General features: G+C 41.8%; 1 protein-coding gene across 5 annotated transcripts in view; it reads left to right on the top strand.

The window, feature by feature from the left end:
* Positions 1-19,071, top strand: part of MLC1 (modulator of VRAC current 1) — a 39,010-nt gene that overhangs the window by 10,351 nt on the left and 9,588 nt on the right. For all 5 annotated transcript variants that reach the window (XM_032769400.2, XM_032769396.2, XM_032769397.2 and 2 more), the window contains 6 exons: positions 12,014-12,115; positions 14,358-14,429; positions 14,908-15,024; positions 16,031-16,087; positions 17,142-17,264; positions 18,121-18,288. In XM_032769400.2, coding sequence (XP_032625291.1) covers positions 12,014-12,115; positions 14,358-14,429; positions 14,908-15,024; positions 16,031-16,087; positions 17,142-17,264; positions 18,121-18,288 — 639 coding nt within the window. The remainder of the gene's footprint in view (positions 1-12,013; positions 12,116-14,357; positions 14,430-14,907; positions 15,025-16,030; positions 16,088-17,141; positions 17,265-18,120; positions 18,289-19,071) is intronic.

Below are 19,071 nucleotides of genomic sequence, written 5' to 3'. Positions count from 1 at the left end.
TAAGAAGTAAGGAAAGGTCCCAAACCTTGGTATTTTAGAGGATCGCATCTTCAAGCTAAGTCTGATCTTTTCCTTTTTCTTCTTTGACTGATAGGTGACCTCAGGAACAAACCTACAAAAAGCCTTTTATGACTGACATTTCTTTTGGAGTTCTTCACTGGTTAACTGGCATCCAGTCAATGAAGTTGACAACAGTCAACCAAAGAAGAATTCATCCCACATTAGAATTGTTCTTACATTCAGGAATCACCATTAAAAAGTTAACATACAAAACAGTTAACATATAGTGTTATCGAATTCACACAATATTCCCTATACCTAGAAAAGAAACTACATATGGTATCTCAGATACCAATATGAGGTAATGTTGCTACATTTTATTTATTTATTTTTAATGGTGACCATTGTATCTTACTTCTGTGACCGTCTGCTAGACATTTCAAAAGTATAACAGAAAGCCATAAATATATAAATAAATAAATTGGAAATGAATGTTCTGTCCTTGCTAGTTAGCACCCAGAGAGTGTATCTCTGAATGTGTTTAATATAGTATTGTAAGTTGCTTTGAGATCTGTACACAAAGAACACTTTATAAAAGTTAGTTGTTATTAGTATTATATAAGGCTTTTTCCCCAAAACATTCTGACTGTTGCTAGCCCCAGTACAGTTACATCAGATTAGGAAGAGCAGAAACACTAGTGTAGAAAAAATATTGGCAGTTCTTTATCTATTCTGTCATCTGCACCATTAGATGGTGGCTAAAATCCATACTGAGGCACCTAAATAACTGGTCTGATTTTTAGAGGTACAGAGCTTTCAAGTTAATAGTAGCTCTGAATATTTACTTTAGAACTTTTGAAAATCAGAGCACTTTAATATATGTGCCTAAATTTAGACACCTACATTTGAAAATTCTGACCTTTAGTCCTAGTACCCTTTCAGTGATTGTGTACCTATACATTCCACTGCAGGTGTATGTAGACCCAGAGCAGTCTGGTTGGAGACTGTTGACAGCAGTACCACAAGGCAGTACACACGCCATTGTTCACTGAGCCTAGGATGTAAAAGGGGAATGTCCACAGACTGCCTCTCAGTTCCTTCTCACCTCGCATGGCAAGAGTTGCAACTCCCTGTACCTTTTGCTTAGGTTTGTCAGCTTTTGAGAAATTACTCCTTTATAATGTATACAGTTAATTTGTTAGTAGTTTATAGTGTAGTTAGTGGAGTTACAGAGTGGAGCCCTGGTGGATTTATTATGAAGGAATCCCCAGGCTTCAAGCAGTGTGCCACATGCAGGGCCATTACCCTGTTAGGATGGACACAAAAAGCTGCTTGATCTGTCTTGGTGAGGTGCCTTTGAGGGACAAGTACCCTGTGTGTAACTCGTTCCCCAACAGAACAAAAAACAGAGTTTTTCACCTCAAAATGCATCTGATGAATGTGTCCTGTGTCAGAACCAGAACCAGATTTCACACTGATGAGGAATGCCTCTCCAGCTCCAAATCATAAATCCAGGGATAACACCATTTCTTGTTCTCCATGCCAGCCTCACTGAAGTGCTCCAGGCATTCCAACTCTGATAGATACTCTAAGTCCCAGTCCTTGCCTCACAAGAAGTCCTCAAGTAAGTCCTCTGGTGAGGAGTCAGAGCTTAAATACAAGCATAGGCCTTCCACGGCACTGTTTGATGCAGCAGTATTGACTCTGGCTTCCCCAGGGTCATCAAGGCTGGTGTCTTCATCTATACCATAGCTGTCTTTTCCGCATCCAACAAACTGGGCACTGGTGGCAATGTCACTGAGCGCTTACCTTTGACTTTGTAGGCCTTTCTAGCGGCAGGGGACCTACAGTGCATGCCACTGTTGCAACACTCAGTGCTGCCATTGGCATTGTCAGTATAATCTCTGCAGCATTGATGGCTTTGTCTCCTCACCCTTCCATGTCGGCATTGCTGGCTCCGCCAGTATCATTGGCACTTCCAGCTCCGATTCCATCATCAGTGTTCCAGCCTGCTTCGTTCACTTGCTCCCTTCATGCCATAGGGTTAGCAGTAGGTGTGCCAATTACCTAGACCCCTGCATACACCAACAGGGGCTGCTCCTCCATTTACTGTGAAGAGTTACATCTCTTCCTCTGATTTGGACCATGAAAGGCTGGTATCCCTGCTGAGGTTTCAGTCACCCTATATACCTTGTTTTAGAGACATTAGGACCCCATATTAGGACTAGCAAAGGATATATTACCCTCCATGAGCTTACTGGTCCTGGGATGTTCTAGAGAATCTGGACCTCCATCAGAGCTGTGATCCAGGAGAAGGTCCCCCTCTCCTTTACAGGAGTCCTCCAGAGAAGACCCTTTTACAATACCACAACCTCCTCTAGTGCCTGGGGAGGAAGGAGAGTTAATGGAGGAACCCATGGATGTGTTCCTCACTCCTACATATCCTCTTCTGTGGCTGAGGTTGCCACCTCAGAATCAACATTCCCTCTTCTGGAGAATTTCAAGGTTTTCCAGGACTTTATAAGGAGGGTGGTCACATCCCTGGGGGTGTAATCAGAGGTTGTGCAAGACAATCCCTGTAAGCTCTTGCACATATTACAATCACCTGTCCCAGGAAAAATTGTCCTTCCTATTAATGAAGCCTTGCTAGAGCCAGCCAAAACCCTTTGGCAGATTCCAGCTTCCATCCTCCCAACATTTAAAGTGAGTGGATAGACACTACCAGGTTCCTCACGAAGATTTTGACTATTTCTTTACCCAACCTGGTGGTTATGACCGCCAGTGAATATTCTAGGAAGTCACAACCTAAGGCTACCTCCAAGCATAAAGAATACAAGAAGCTTGATCTGTGTCGCAGGAAGGTTTACTGCACTCCTAGCCTTCAGATGATGGTGTCTAATTTCCAGGCACTGTTATCCAGTAAACGTTTGTTTATTGATCAACAATTTCCAGATTCGCTGGCAAAATGACAGAGGAGTACAACGAGCAGTTTTTAGCCATCATTACTGAAGGTCACCTCACTGCTCGGACATCATTCCAAGCAGCACTGACATGGACTCACCGTCTATAGCTACTGTCATCTCCATGAGATGTTCCTCTTGGCTGCAGGCCTATACATCCTGTGGGAGCTACAAAACACAATAGAGGATTTACCCTTCAAAAGGACTAAACGGTTTTCTCAGAAAACAGCTGATGCCATGCACAACTTAAAAAAACTCTTTGGCAGTACTCCGTTCTCTGGGAGCATACACTTCAACAACACAGAGAAAGCAGTTTAGGTTTCAACTATACTATAGAACCTCCTTTCAGCAGAGGTCACAAGGCACTGCCAAAAAGAGGACTCAGCTTCTCAAACATCACCAGTTGGCATTGGCTACAGGTCCTTCTCAACCAGACATCTTCGATTTCTAAACAGTTGTTTTGACTATTCTATGGAGGGCTGCATATTGATGATATCGCTCTCCCTTCCTTCGGGAAGCATCTATCTCCCTGTTACAGTGCTTGGGAGTGTATTACAATGGACAAATGGGTGCTTAGCATTATAAAGGAGAGATATGTCATCCCATTTACTTCCCTTCCTTTCCCCAGCCTACCTTCCCCATCCCTTTTCAGGGATTCATCTTGTAAGGCCATTCTATTTCAAGAGATATGCCCTCTTCCAGAACTGGGAGCTAAAAAAGAAGTCCCTTACCACCACAGAGGGAAAGGTTTCTATTCCTGGTACATCCTGATCCCAGAGAAGTTTGGTGGCCTTTGTCCCATTCTAGATCTAAGAAAGCTGAATCGTTTCATCAAGAAAATCAAGTTCAGGATGTCACCCTCACCTCCATTATCCCTTCCCTGGAGACTGATATGCTGACCTCAATTTGTAGGATGTGTACTTCCAAGTATCTATACATCCTGGCCACAGGAAGTATCTTTCATTCAGAGCAGGCAACAACCATTGCCAGTACACAGTGATCCTCTATGGGCTGTCATCAGGCCAACTGCATGGTGTGGTAGCGGCTCATCTGTGCAGTTTAGGTGTTCAGAGTTTTCCCTACCTAGGCTATTGGCTTTTTCATGGAACACCAGGCATCCAGGTCCAAAACAGAATCCTCATCATCAGACAGATATTCTCTCAACTGGATCTGAAACTAAACTTAGACAAATCAAAGTTGCAACCAATACAATACATAAGCTTCATAGGAGCAGACCTTGATGCCACTACTGCAGTGGCTTTCCTTCAGACAGAAGGATTTCAGTCCATAGCATCTCCATCCAAAAACCTCAAGTTCAACCCCATGACAAGAGTGCGTTCCTGCCTGCAGCTCGTCTCCTGCACATATATAACTTTGCATGTGAGACTTCACCTTCGCTGTCTGCAGGCCTGGCTCCATTTGGTATTTTGGCCAATGAGGCATTCTCTGGACATACAGATTTGCATCCCTGCGTGAGTGCTTCAGTCTTTGGACAGATGGTTGAATATGGGGAATGTGTGCAAAGGAGTTCCCTTTCTGTTCCCAGAACCGACCTTAAAACCAGATCCATCTATGCTAGGCTGCAGGCCTATCTTGGTCCACTTCAGGTGCAAGCTCTTTGGTCACCTCAGGAAGTCTCTGCACATAAACCTTTAGAGCCCCAGGCTATTTGTCAGGTCTGCAAGACATTTATTTTCACTGTCAAAAGCCAAGTGGTGCAAGTCCACAAAGACAATACCTCTGCTATGTTTCATGTCAACAGGCAGGGAGGTGCAAGGTCAATTCAGCTATACCAAGAGGCTATCCAGCTTGGAACCTATGCAAAAGAAACAAAATTTCCCTGCAAGCCTTCCACCTTCTGGGAGTGAGCCACACTACTGCAGACTCTTTCAGTAAGGATTTCATAGACCACCATGGGTGGTCAATGAAGGACATCCTTCTCCAGATCATCCATCAAAGGGGATACCCAGTACTAGATTTGTTTGTGATCACCTGAACAACAAATGCAAAAAAATTTGCTCAAGAGTGGGCCAAGATTCCCTGGTGGATGCCTTTCTTATGTCATGGTCCAGTCACATACTATATACATTTTCTCCTGTTCCTGTCATTCCAAGGATATTCAGGAAACAGGTAAGAGACAAGGCAACATTAATCCTAATGGTACCAGCTTGGCCAAGGCAGTAGTGTTTCACAGACCTACATCGACTTTCTGTTCAGTCTCTGATAACTCTATCCCTGTTCAAAGATCTCCTGTCTCAGAACCACAGCAAGTCACGGAATTCCAGCATCCAATCTCTCCACCTCATGGCATAGCTGATCACTGGTTGCATACTCATGAGAGACTGTGCTTTTGAGATGATCAAACTATTTTAGTGAGCAGCAGAAAAGATTTCCAGTAGAGCCGCTACAGGAAAGTGAAAGAGATTTTCAGTCTGGGTGCATGTGATGGGGTTCCCGGGGTGCAACCTGGACTGTGGGACTCTTGAGCCCTCTGTCTCACCAACCTAGGGTATCCATCTCATGATGTGATGCTGTTGTTAATCCACAAACCTCTGGCAGATACTGCACTTACACAGACATCCACAGGCAGGGCTACACCCAGCTGAGTTACATGAATGCTTTCCCCAGCCACTCAGGAACCAACAATAGAGAGGCTCCAGCCAATTCCCCCCAGCTCCCCAGCCTAGCACCCCAGAACTGTACTGTCTTGTCCTGGTCAGAAGCCCAGTTTTCCCCTCCCTCAGTGTGGAGAGGACACACATTTGCCTTGTTAAACTGAGCTGAGATTTCCCAAGCACTTCAACCAAAACACATAGTTTTAGGTAAAATATAAAACAAATTTATTAACTACAGAAGGATAGATTTTAAGTGATTATAAGTAGCAAGTGTAGAGATCAAAGATGGTTACTTAAGACACAAAAATAAATTCGCAGTCTGAGTTCTACACACTAAACATGATTTGAATCAAGCAGTGTCTCATCGTGAAGGATGGTATGGTTCCTCAATACACAGCCTGGGATGCTTTTCTAGCTTGGGACTAGCCTCCCCAGTTCAAAGTCTTTGTTCTCCAGATGTGTTTCCAAGTGTTGAGTGTGGAAGTGAGGTCAAGTCATAATGTCACTTCCCCTTTTTTATAGTTTCTTCCAGCTTGCTGGAAAGATCTTTTGATGTGAGGATCAGGCAATCTGCATTGGTCAAGCAGTCTCCATTGTGTATGTGTTGTCTCTGAGAAGTCTTCTGGAATGGCCGCTGGGAGTGGATTTCGTTTAATGGGCCATCAGCCCATCTGGTTACTCCATAGTTGTACCTGAAAGGCTGGTTGTGAGTTTTCCCAACCTCACAACATATTTCAGTAACACACACATAGGAAAACTTCATAACTTTTCATACAATGTTAGCACAGGATATTAATGTTCAACAGATCAAGACTTTTAAAATGATACTTCATAAGGCATACTTTATACAAAATGACAGCAGAGCCACTCAGAGGATTCAGGAGGCCTGGGGCAGGGCCAGGTCTTCTGTGGCAATTCAGCGGTGGGTCCTTCCCTCCAAGAGGGACCTGCCACTGAATTGCCGCCGAAGAATGAAGCAGAGGCGGTAGAGCAGCCTAAGTGCTGCCGATCGCAGCTTTTTTTTTTCTTTTTCCCCAGTGCTTGTACTCACCGGGCGGCACTCCAAGGCTTCGGCAGCACTTCAGCGGCAGGTCCATCACTTGCTCCGAGTCTTCCGCTGCACTGAATGACCTGTCGCCAAACACCCGGAGCAAGTGAAGGGCCCGCCGCCGAAGTGCCGCCAAAAACCCGGAGTGGCTCACGGAGCCCCTGTGGGACCCAGGGCCTGTGGAAATTGCCCCACTTGCTCCCCACCCCCCCGGGCGGCCCTGAATGACAGTAGTGAATATGGAGGTTCCAGGGAGCTGCAATGAGGTGCAGAGTGCCACAGTGTGATCTTAATGTTTATCTCCCCATCACAGAGGTTAGACTTCTACTGACTATCCATTACTCCTGAAATCATCTGCCTTTCATTTAGTTCCATGAGGGTCCACCTGGCTCCCATATCTGCAGTTCACCCACCAGTTGATGGCTTTTCTATTTTCTCTCACCCTTTGGTTTCAAGATTTGTCAAGTGTCTAGTCATTGTCTATCTGCTTGTGTCTGATCCTGTACCTTCTCAGGACTTTAATCCTCTGGGACCCTCTGGTGACAACCTCACTATCTTTATCATCTATGAAGACGGCATTTCTGGTGGTAACCACGTCTTCAAGGCGAGTTTCAGAACTTCAGGCTCTTCTAGCTGACTCTCCTTTCAGTCTTTCATGAAGACAAGGTTTCCCTTAGGCCACACCCCACTCTTCATAGGTGCTAACTTTTATTTTTGCCAGTGGGTGCTTTTAAAGGGAGGCGTATGTTTGGGGAGGAGGCTATTTTCAGTATATTTATATACTTCTTTCATATTCTAGCTAATGAATGTATCTATCATTGGTATCGTTACTATTTTAATAATGATTCAATTGTTATGAACTACTTAATTACATTATAATGAATTACAGTATATTAAAATCATGCCAATCACCTACAAGCTGTCTTCACTAACGTCCCAGTTTAAAGACATCATGTCTCACTGTAGATTTCCAGATGAAACTGTCAACGCTCTTATTTACATCTAGTTCCCTGGTATTGTCTTGATGCACGGTAAGGACAGCTACATTATTCAGTTGTGTCTCTCTCATTGATGACTGGAGATAATTTTTAAGTCTTCTGAAGCTGGAGATTGAGTTCAGGATGATACAGGCACAGTGAGAAGAATCCTTATGAATTTGCAGTACTCTGGAAAATAGTGCTTCCAGAGTACTGCAAATATCTCCAAGATCTCTTTCATGATGGGTAACCGCTAATTTAGGCACCACCATTTTTTATGTAAGTTGGGATTATATTTTGCCATGTGCATTACTTTGCATTTAACATTGAATTTAATCTGGCATTTTATTGCCAAATCACCCAGTTTTGTGAGATCCCGTTGTAACTCTTTGCAGTCGGTTCTGGACTTAACTGTATTGAGTAATTTGTATGATCTGCAGACTTTGCCACCTTTTTGCAGATCATTTATGAATATGTTGAACAGCACTATTTACTTCTCTCCATTCTGGAAAATGGATCATTTATTCCTGCCCTTTGTTTCCTATCTTTTAACTGGAGTGCCTGGGAATGCTTTCAGGATCATCTAATGATCCTTAATTTAATTTAATGAAAGCTTTTTGTATCTTAATCACCCTTTCTCTGTTTATAAACAAACTCCCTGCCCCAAAGGCAGAAGTTGTTAGCAGCACAGAACTCATCACATTCCACACTCAAACTCTGGCTCCTGGGTGTTGAACACTCACTGTTTTTTTCCATGAGTTCCTGAGCTCCAGAGCATGCACGGAGTTGGTGCCTATGCCACTCTTCCAAAGCCAAAGAAAGACTCCACACCTGAGATATTCGCATAGCTTTGGCATTCTATCTAGATCACACTCCGTCCTTTCTCAATGATTGGTCCTTGAACTTGTGCCAGTCCCTGAGATCTCCCTGACAGTTTCAGAAGGCAGCAAGGTGGCAAGTTGGTCCTTGTTATCAAAAAGCTTGAGAAACATTACTTTAGAGAATCTCCCTGGCTCTTTGTAGTATATGCTAAGAGAATAAAGGCCATTTAGTGTCAATTCAGCATATTTCTGACTGGATTTCTGACTCCATTAAACTCTGCTATGATCTTTCTAAAGTCCTCCACCAAGCATTATGTCTTACTCCACCAGGGCTTAGTCCACTTTATCAGCTTTCCTCAGCAACACTCTGATAACAGATATCTGCAGAGCAGGAATGTGGTCATCTGTACATACCTTTTCCAGACATTTTGTCATCGCTCAAGACTCTCATGACAATGCCAACTTTGTCAAGTTGGTGCTACAGTCTCTGTGCAGATCATCCAAAGTCCCACAACCTGGAAGGAAACAGCTGATGAGTCACCTGCAGTGGAAAATATATGTGCCCAATAATCATTCCAAACAGGGAAAAGGTTATTTGCTTGTACAGTAACTGTTGTTCTTCAAGAAGTATTGTGCACATATACATTCCATGACCCTTCCATCTTTCCCACTACTGCAGACACTAGACACACAGCGGTGCGAAAAATGGAGAAGGAGGTGGTAGACAAGCCCCTTTTATGCCCTAGACTCAGTGCATGAGGAGAACAAAAGCACATACACAATTTAGTTGTACTGCTGTCAAGCCTCTGACTCGAGTGTGTTGGGCGCACATACACCTGCAGTAGAATTTATATGTGCCCAAAACATTTAGAAGAACAAAAGTTACTGTACAGGTACGTAACCATTTTGTTCAGGTTGCATGGTAATCTGCATTACCATACTATTGTGTACTGCCAACTGTAGTGAGATTAAAGTATTTTGATCATAGTAATAATACTTAGCTCTTATATAGTGCTTTTCATCAGTATATCTCAAAGCACTTTACAAAGGAGGTGTCATAATCCCCATTTTACAGAAGGAAAAACTGAGGCACAGAAAGGGTGAGTGAATTATCTACGGTCAACCAACAGGCCAGTGGTAGAGCTCAGAATTGAGCCCACATCCCTCAGGCTAGTGCTCTATCCACTCAACCATACTGCCATCTCAGAGACTTCAGTGCAGATTAAAGTACAGTGTGTGTGTGCATGGTGGTGGGAGGGAGGGGGCACGGAATTTGGGTATAGGGTTAGAAATTTAGAAACATGTAGAAGTTAGAGAGAGGTAAATTTATAACCCAAACAAATGTAATTTCCGATTTGCCAAATTCTATAGTCTAGTACAGGTGTAGGCAACCTATGGCACGTGTGCTGAACACAGCACGCGAGCTGATTTTCAGTGGCACTCACACTGCCGGGGTCCTGACCACCAGTCCGGGGGGACTCTGCATTTTAATTTAATTTTAAATGAAGCTTTTTAAACATTTTAAAAATCTTATTCATTTTACATACAACAATAGTTTAGTTATATGTTATAGACTTATAGAAAGAGACCTTCTAAAACATTAAAATGTATTATCGGCATGCAAAACCTTAAATTAGAGTGAATAAATGAAGACTCGGCACAGCACTTCTGAAAGGTTGCCGACTCCTGGTCTAGTATGACAATCATAAGACATCTTTGGCTGGTTCGTCATACTTTTCCAAGACATCTGAAAGCAGATAAATTGCATATTGATTCTGTGGCCCAGATCCTCAGCTGCAGGTGTGGATTTCTGTGCTTCTTTGATCCTGGACTAGCTGTGCACCAGGCTGATCTATGGTGCTATGATGGTTCTGTACTACTTGAGGATCTCCTTACACTGGAGTGATCCTCCCAAGGCCAGCTATGCCACCTTTATGGCTGCTTTGCACTGGCTATGTAGTGCAAAGAGACTTCAGTACATGAGACAAATAGTTTATTCTAGTCTCCCTACTTGCTCCTTTCATAACCATTATAATATGTCTCTGATGATTCATTATATGGTTCATGGAAACCGCACAGGGAAATATTAGTCATTAGGCCCGACGTGGGTTTATTGATAATAATTTGGAGGATATTGGACTCATAAAATATTAAATCTCTGTTTAATTCAAAGCAGTTTATGACTTAAAGCAACACGATCTGTGGGGGGCCTTTGTTCTTCGTCAGCAATGTTACTCATCTTCACAGATAACTTTTTAAAAAAATGTTGTAAATGTTAAGATAAATACCCTATGGGGCCCAATCCCAGGCTGTGCTGTGGCTGCTTTGTGGTGCTTCCCCAGTGCAAAATAGCCCTGGAGTCAGCGTAGCCAGCCATTTGTGGATCATCCCAGTGAAGGGGAATCTTCTGGTGACAAAGGGCATGTCTACACAGCAATTAGACAGTCATGGCTGGCCGGTGCCAGCTGACTTGGGCTCGCAGTGTTCCGGCTGCAGGACTATTTCATTGCTGTGTAGATTTCTGGGCTTGGGATGGAGCCTGGGGTCTAGCACCCTGTGGGATTGGAGGATCCCAGAGCTTAGGTTCCAGCCTGAGCCTGGAAGTCTTCATAGCAATGAAACAGCCCCACAGCCTGAACTCCACGAGCCTGAGTCAGCTGGCATGGGCCAGCCATAGGTTTGTCTTTGCTGTGTAAACAGATCCAAAAAGTCTGCCTGTACCACCACATTCTTCCTCAGCTGTTAGCATAAGAAGAGTGGCCAAGGAAAAGGGTATATGACTGGGATTTCCCTGAATCCTGGCACTCTCTGGGTGCTATATCAGTCTTTTTGGACCATTGCAGCCGGTACAAGTTAGACACACCTTCAGGCAGCTCTGATTTATGCTGGGACACTAGTCTTGTGGATAACTGACCCAAGATCTGTCAAGTGCAAAGGTGGCTTTGTCACATTCATTACCTACTCCCTTTCTGCAAGTGGCACTGCATGCTCCTCAGCCACAGAGGAGGATCATGAGCAGTGAATTCATGTGGTTCCAAAATCCTTTCCTAAAACATTATAAGATTTGAAAACCTCCCTAGCCAGATGTAGCATTTACAGAGGCAGGGGGTAGTTTCAGTGAGGATTTCTTCTAATGTTTAGAAATATCTCTTTAACTTCTATTCTACAGTATGTCTTTTAATGTGCATATGTAAAAAGGTGTTTGCTTCTGATTTTAAAATATGAAATTGATACTTCAGCCAAATAGTATCTTTATTTTTTGTTGTTCTTTGTGCTGCCACTTTCCCTAGAAGCTAAATATGTCAAGGATCACAATATGCTTACACCTAAACGTGACACAGTGAGGAAGATCAATTTCAGTGACCAAAAACGGCCTCTGAAATCTGCCTGTTCTGATTTTCTTCAAGAAGCCTGGTATGCCAGATATATGTGAAAGACAAGGTATAACTTTGATCATTTAGAAAGCAGGACTGAAATGAAAAAACAATAGGAACTTATTAATCATGGGTCAACAGTTTGCTAAAATTTTATAGCAGTTATGTTTTTTAATATTACTTATTTAATGCAGTTTGATATGGGATTCTGTTGGCAGATAAATTTCAACTTGATTCTGCTAATTCTGCTGGAAATCTTCATGGCAACTACTGTGATCATTTCAGCTAGGTCTAATGAAGACTGCTGTAGGAGGAAGAAAGTAGGTTTTTCCTTAAGAACTATAATTCGTTAATTTCATTTTTGTTTGTTTTCTTAAGGGTGTGTGCTTAAACAGGTCACTTCTCCCCTTCTTTCTTTATGTTGACTAAGTACTAGTGACTTCATCTTTATATAATAATTTTATATTTAATTGTGAAATTGATTCAGAACAATAAATAAGAGAAATCAAAGTACAGGAGACACTTGTTTGCAGCAACACCTTGCAAGAACAACGGCTGCTTAAAAGCAATATTTTCCCCTGGGAACTCTTTCCCTACTGTGAATTGTCTACTCAGTAACAGTAACATAGCTGCCACATAAGAGCAACATTTGTGATGTTGTGATGTAATGTCACATCCAGGGGTGGAGATGGGGGTCATATAGGGTATTTCCTCCTCTGTCCCAAACTGCATCATTCCACTCCCCTCCTGACCCTTCAGCTTGCCCTGTCTGACAGAGCCTGCATGGAGATTATATGTAGGGGAAGGTTGGGGAGAGGATCTGGAAGAGAGGGGATTTTTCAGGGAGGGAAGCTGGAGTCAGGGAAGCATCAGAGGCAAAGCTGAAAGGTTTCCTCCTCCTATCCTCAGCATCTGGCTTACAGGCAGTGGGGGCGGGGGGTTACTGTTTTGAAGTGGGACATATGGGGGAACCCCCCGTGCACTGAGCTGTCCCCTCCATCTTGGTTGCCAGTGGCGGGGTACGTGTGTGCTGTTTTGCAGTGAGGGTTCGGGGGACCTCCCTCCCCAGAGCACTGACCTGTCCGCTTCCCTGCTCCTGTCTCTGCTGTCTGTGCTAGGAGCCACCTCCACACTCCTCCAGCCAAGCAGCCCTCGCCAGAGTGGGGCATAAAGCTACCCGCAGAAGTATCCTCAGCCTTTTCCCGGCAGCTGGGCTCGATCAGCCATTTTGCAAACTGGGGGCTCCCATGTCAAACACAGGGTGCCCTTGCCCATTCTCCCAAAACTTGAGGTCTCCAATCCTGCCCCACCCCCAAAGCATGGCTGCCACACCCCTTTTGAAACACTCTTAACTCTTCATACAGTTTTGGTCAGATGACACTCCCCCTAACAGCGACAGCTACTTAGGAGCAACAGCAAAAGGGCACCAATATGTTGCTACTAATGAGTGTCTACTATAATATAATGATGCCCACATTTTCTCCCATCTCCGAAGGTACAGAGGGCCCTGTGCAAAGTGTGACTACTATAACAGTACTGTGCACCATGGTCAGGATACCATGAGCTCATGCAGGGCATCCATATTCCTTGCTTTTTGTAGAGCATAACTCCATTGGGAGACTTTGACAGTAGACGGGTAGTGTGGTTGAAGGACACCATAATTGTGCAGATACTCTGAGCCATTCCGTCCTTCAGGCATGCATATGTACAAAGCTTTGCTGCTGTTCTGGGGCTTGAGGAAGAGGGTAGATTCCTTCCCACATTGCCTATGCAGAGTTCCCCAGTATTAACATGGGTAGCATGGGCTGAGTGCTGGGTGCAGGATTTGTGGCTGTGGGTGGGATTTTCAAAACCACCTTAAGTGACTTAGAAAGTCAATGACACTTGTACTCTTAAGTCACATAGGCACTTTTCAAGATCCCACCTTATATGATTTCTGCAACAGCACATGTTTCTTCACAGAATGAAGCAAACACCCACAGATGTTTCCTATACCATGAACTGCGGTGGGTAAGGTGCTGGCATCAGAGATAGCTATCCCACACTGGTAGAATCCTCATCTTGAGAGATCTGACAATTTTTTGGCCCTTTTGCAACACTGTAGTAGTGCAAATGGGCTGCACTGTGGGAAACTGGCCCTGTATCTATGCCATTTTGTAATCCAGTGGTAATGCTGTTTGCTATGCAAAGCTATGTAGCAAACATTTATACAACATCCTGAGATGGTGTAGAAAAAAATTGTGGTTCAGAGAGCTATGATTCCTTCCCTGCTCCCCACTTGCTCCCAGGGGAAGGAAATTTGCTGCTGACTCTTACTTCGCTTTTGATCGTCTGCTGTGGCCAGTGTGGTAGGGGGTGGAACCAATGCTCTACTCATTCCCTGGGAACAGGGCATGCAACACCTGCTCTTCCTCACAACCTTATAATCAAGCTGCAGGCAGACTTCAGAAGTGATTGCGAGGATACGACTGACTGCCCCTTATACTGTGTAGAGTCAAGCCACAACCTGGCCCTTGCTAAACTGCATACTTCTTTCAGATCATGTTTCTTTTTAACCTTTAGAGTACCGTATATGACAGTACCAGCATTTTGAATGATGTCAGCTTTCCTACTCGAATTCTGAAATCCTATTCAGTAAGAAAAGCTTTGTTTTCTTGAGATATATGAATTTATTCTCTCATCTTTTCACATACTGAACTCCTTTAAAGCCGGTGAGAGTTCTGTGTGTAATAGTTTCAGGAACAGGCTTGTTATAATGTGCCAACATGAACATGAGATATGCATTGATGTTGCACGATAAATTCCAACTGTCCTAAACAGGAAGGAAAAGTCTACTTGATGATTAAATAAGAAACAATTGCAGGCATGACAATTTATTTTTTAGTGGAAACACTGAATAAAATTTTAAACATGTAGAATGGGGCCAGTCTTACTTCCATTTTAACTAATGGAAGCTTTGCCGTAGTCTTTCATGAGTGTAGTATTGGCCTTAAACATTTCTCATGTCATAAATGCATCCATTAATGTCTAGGAGGCATCCTACCTACACAACTGAAATGACTGTTGTAGTCAAATTCATTGCTAATTATTTTGGTTCTCTAATTTTTTTCAGGTAATTGAAGTGATTATTGGAATTTCTGCAGTATTTGGTGGAATAATTGCTTTGAATATGGATGTGTTAGTCTCAGGTCCATACCTTTCAGTAACATTCTTTTGGATCTTAGTGGCTGTAAGTACTACACTATTAAATGTAGCTTTTTATACATTGTCTCTCTAAGCCTGATGTTTATTTGGCTCTCAAATTAATTTTCAATCGCTGCCTTACAAAAAATTAATGCTTTTTAACGATAGTGCTAAATTATCTAGCATGCTTGCTTTTTGATTTACAACACTGTATTAGAATGTAAGTGCCTTCTTTAGGTAAAATTCCCATTGAAATCAGCAATAAAATAAGGCTGTTAAAGGGGCTATTCTTTACTAAACAGGTCCGTGTTTTTAAATTACCATCTTTCAGTCTGCAAAATTAAATATCTGGGTTGCATTTCACTACAGTGAAATCCTTAGGATGCCATTGTCAGCCTATGATCTTGATTAAGTGGCTGTCCCAATTACATACTTGAACCTGCCAATAATTGGCAGTGGACATTCACCTCAGTGTAAAACCCTTCATGATGATAACAACATAATGAGAGCTGCAGATAGGAGAAGAAGATTCATAAGGGGTGACTGTGCATGCCTCCATGCCACTGAGGGGACAGGTAGTGGAGAAACCACTGGATCCATGCTTACATGGATCCGGCGGCTAGCAATCTCCTCAGCACAAAATGGAGAGGGACACCAGTTCCCGGGTGAATTCACCCAGAATCCTTTAGCGTGCTAAATTCAAGCTCAGTAGGATGTTAGCACATGGAAGACCTACTGACTTAGGCTACGTGGGTAATAGTCTCATCTTGATAGGTATAGATTTAGTAGTACAGAACACTCCATTAATGGCAATAAAGTTTTTGAGGTAATTTTTCTCCCCATTAAATTAGTACCATAAATATTACCTATACAGTTTTATACAAAATTTTAACTTTATAACAAAATTTCACATTATTTGGAGCAAACTGAGGACCCGATTCTCAGCTAATGTAAATCAATATAGCTCCTCTGCAGTCAATGAAGCTATGCCAATTTACACCAGCCGAAGAGCTAGTTCTTAATGTTTTCTAATGTCTTTGTGTTCTTTTCAGTGCTTTCCAAGTGCCATTGCAAGTCATATAGCTGCTGAATATCCAAGTAAATGTTTGGTAAGTATATGTGTAATGTTCAGATATTGTGCTATAATGGAATATTATGAATAAAGTCCTTTGGTGATAATCATACAACTAATATATGTTCACTGTAAAGTGACCATAAAAAGTTATATACTAAATATAACAAAATAGATGTCGGGGTCCTGGGAATACTCAATACTGTTAGAAAGGAGGCCAATGGAGTGCTTGGCTGTGTACTTATAAAGTTAATTGTACTAAAATAGAGTTCAGTTGGCTTTCCTCATGCGATATACCATTAGTGCATTAACCAAAATAGATTTTTAATTGATTAAAATGTACAAAATATTTATTTGTACTGGATATTTCAGGGGAAGTTGTGGACATTACTACAGAGATGGTAAGGAGAGTCAGGAGGGACACAAAATGGGTCTGCCTCACCAAACAGCTAGTAGTCCAAATTCTGTTCTCAGTTAGACCCACGCAGCCACACTTAAGACAGTAATGATCTATGGCAGTAATTGAAACAGAATTTTACCCTACAGAATTATCTTTGAATGAAAACCAGTCCATTATTGTCATCAGGAAACTTACCTGAAACCACCAGAATCTGTTGGTTTAGTTATTTAGCATGTATAGATCACATAATGTTTGGCTGTAATTCTCACTGTTTTATGTAAATGAAAAAAAAATAGTGTCCCTTCCATGCTAGTGGAATAGTGTCCCTAATCCATTTTTGTTTCCTCTGCCTGTACTTGAAAGACATATTCAAAACAAAACAATACAACAACCTTCTTGAATTTCGACTGGAAATGAGTTTATATGTACTACAAAGCAATAGAGTTCTTAGCTAGTAGCGTTCAGCTTCTATAATGAATATGAACTCCTGCTTCTGTACATACTTAGAGGAGAGATCTGAGCATGGGTGGCTTGCAGATTGGGCCATTCCTATATATTTTTACCACACACTCCCATTACACTTGCTGCAGGCAGAAGTGGAATCAAGAACCAATGTTATTTGCTCATATTTTTATTTATTTAACACAAGTTTAACATCTTAATTTAAAGTTTAATATCTTGTTTTAACTAGGTTGAGGTCCTGATTGCCATAAGCAGTGTCACTTCTCCATTGTTGTTCACTGCTTCTGGATACTTATCCTTCAGTATCATGCGAGTTATTGACATCTTTAAAAATTATCCACCAGCAGTTAAAGTACGTATTTTACTCTTTTGAAAAATTAGCATCCACCAATTAGCAATTCAGACAGAGTAAATAAAGAGTATTATGAGTTATGTATCATAAGAATATAGAGAGCTGTATTAAGGAGAATGACTAAAATGTTTTGGAAATTACTCTAAAAACTTATATAACATCCTAAAACTATCCTTTCTATAGTTATTTTGAATCATCCTATAGAAGACTATAACAGGGTTATAGTTCTCCATCATATTCTATAGAATGGTTAAAATAACCTATAAGAAGGTAATTATTTTTTATTTAAATTCCATAGAATTTTTCCATAAGAGCTCAGCAAGTGTTCATAAAATTGTGGCTAACAAACTTCAACGTTCTAAACCTTACATGAAGAATAATTTCTTTCAACTCATTTCCTAGGATGCCTACCAGTAAGTGGCACAGTGGCATAGAGTGCTAAATGTTCACCTGTAAACACTTGGATTCATTCAATGCTTGGTTTGGGGAAAAAATTAATAGAGTTTGTAGATCCCAGTTCCCTGTGTTGCTGAGGAAATGTACTACTACATTCTGCACCAGCTCAAGTTTCCTGAGGGCTTCATGCCCAGGTAGTCAAGGATATATGAATAGAAAGTGAATGATTTACACCAAACCAAAACTAACAAATGTCACCCAACTCTGTTCAAGACTTTTCAGTGCAGTTTAGTTTTCCAAAACAACAAAGTGTTTGATCAGTTAGTTAGAGAAAAAAATAAGATGTCATACTGAGACTTGTAAACTGTGGGAGAACTCCAGAAAATATGAAGTGAGAGAAGGCGAAAAGACAGGTATGATAGTTAAACACCTAAGAACTTATATACATTTTTATTTTTAGCAATCTTATGATATACTTCTGTTGCTTCTGATGCTGATGCTGTTAATTCAGGCAATACTTACCATTGGCACTGTCATCCAGTGTGTAAGTTACAAGACAAAAATGAAGCTGCATGATTCATCTTGGGCAATGCCACAGATTAATAAACAGGAGTACAGAACAATGGAGGTAAGCGTCTAATATCTGACTATAATTTTATAATATCTATAGTTTGTGAACGATTTTCTGTAAAATTTGAGCAATTTATTCCCAATTATCACCTAAAATTGCCCTTTAAAAATGTAAGGGATGTTTTTATTCATTCTAAGGCTGAATTTCACCCAGAATGACTTATTTGCCTTGTTAAATTAGGATACTCAGTACAGTAATAGTTTTCTTAGTTGACTTGAGATATTCTGTGGTATAAGTAATGGGACATGGAACCCTTAAAGAGTGGTAACGCTTATGAAGAGTGACTGTAAAAATGATTTGCTGGGTTTATTGTTTCTCAGTTACTTCCAGAATGAATTGTTCAGTTTATAAGTAAAACACTTGTTATTTCTAGCCACCAGCCCTGCACATTTCTTCTGTGGGTAAGGCCAGCTGTTTGCTTGAGAGGAAGAAGGGCCTTGAGATTGAAGCCCATTACTAAGATCAAGATCTGGGCTCTATTCCCGCCTAGGTCATAGACTTTCTGTGTGACCTTCGTAGATTTTAAGACCAGAAAACACCTTTGTGATCATCTAGTCTGATCTGCATAACACAGGCCATAGGACTTCTCTGAGTTAATTCCTGCTTCAAGTCTGATAGCTGTATTTGAATTAGAGAATATCTTTTAGAAAAACAACCAACCTTGATTTTAAAATAGCCAGTGATGGAGAATCCATTGCTACCCTTGGTAGGTTCCTAGGAGACAAGTGTGCCAGCCAAAAGAACCCCAAACAAAACAAAAAAAAAACCCAAAAACCCACC

The sequence above is a fragment of the Chelonoidis abingdonii genome, chromosome 1, assembly GCF_003597395.2.
Source record: "Chelonoidis abingdonii isolate Lonesome George chromosome 1, CheloAbing_2.0, whole genome shotgun sequence".
NCBI lineage: Eukaryota > Metazoa > Chordata > Testudines > Testudinidae > Chelonoidis > Chelonoidis abingdonii.
This window is presented reverse-complemented; position numbering and strand designations above follow the sequence as displayed.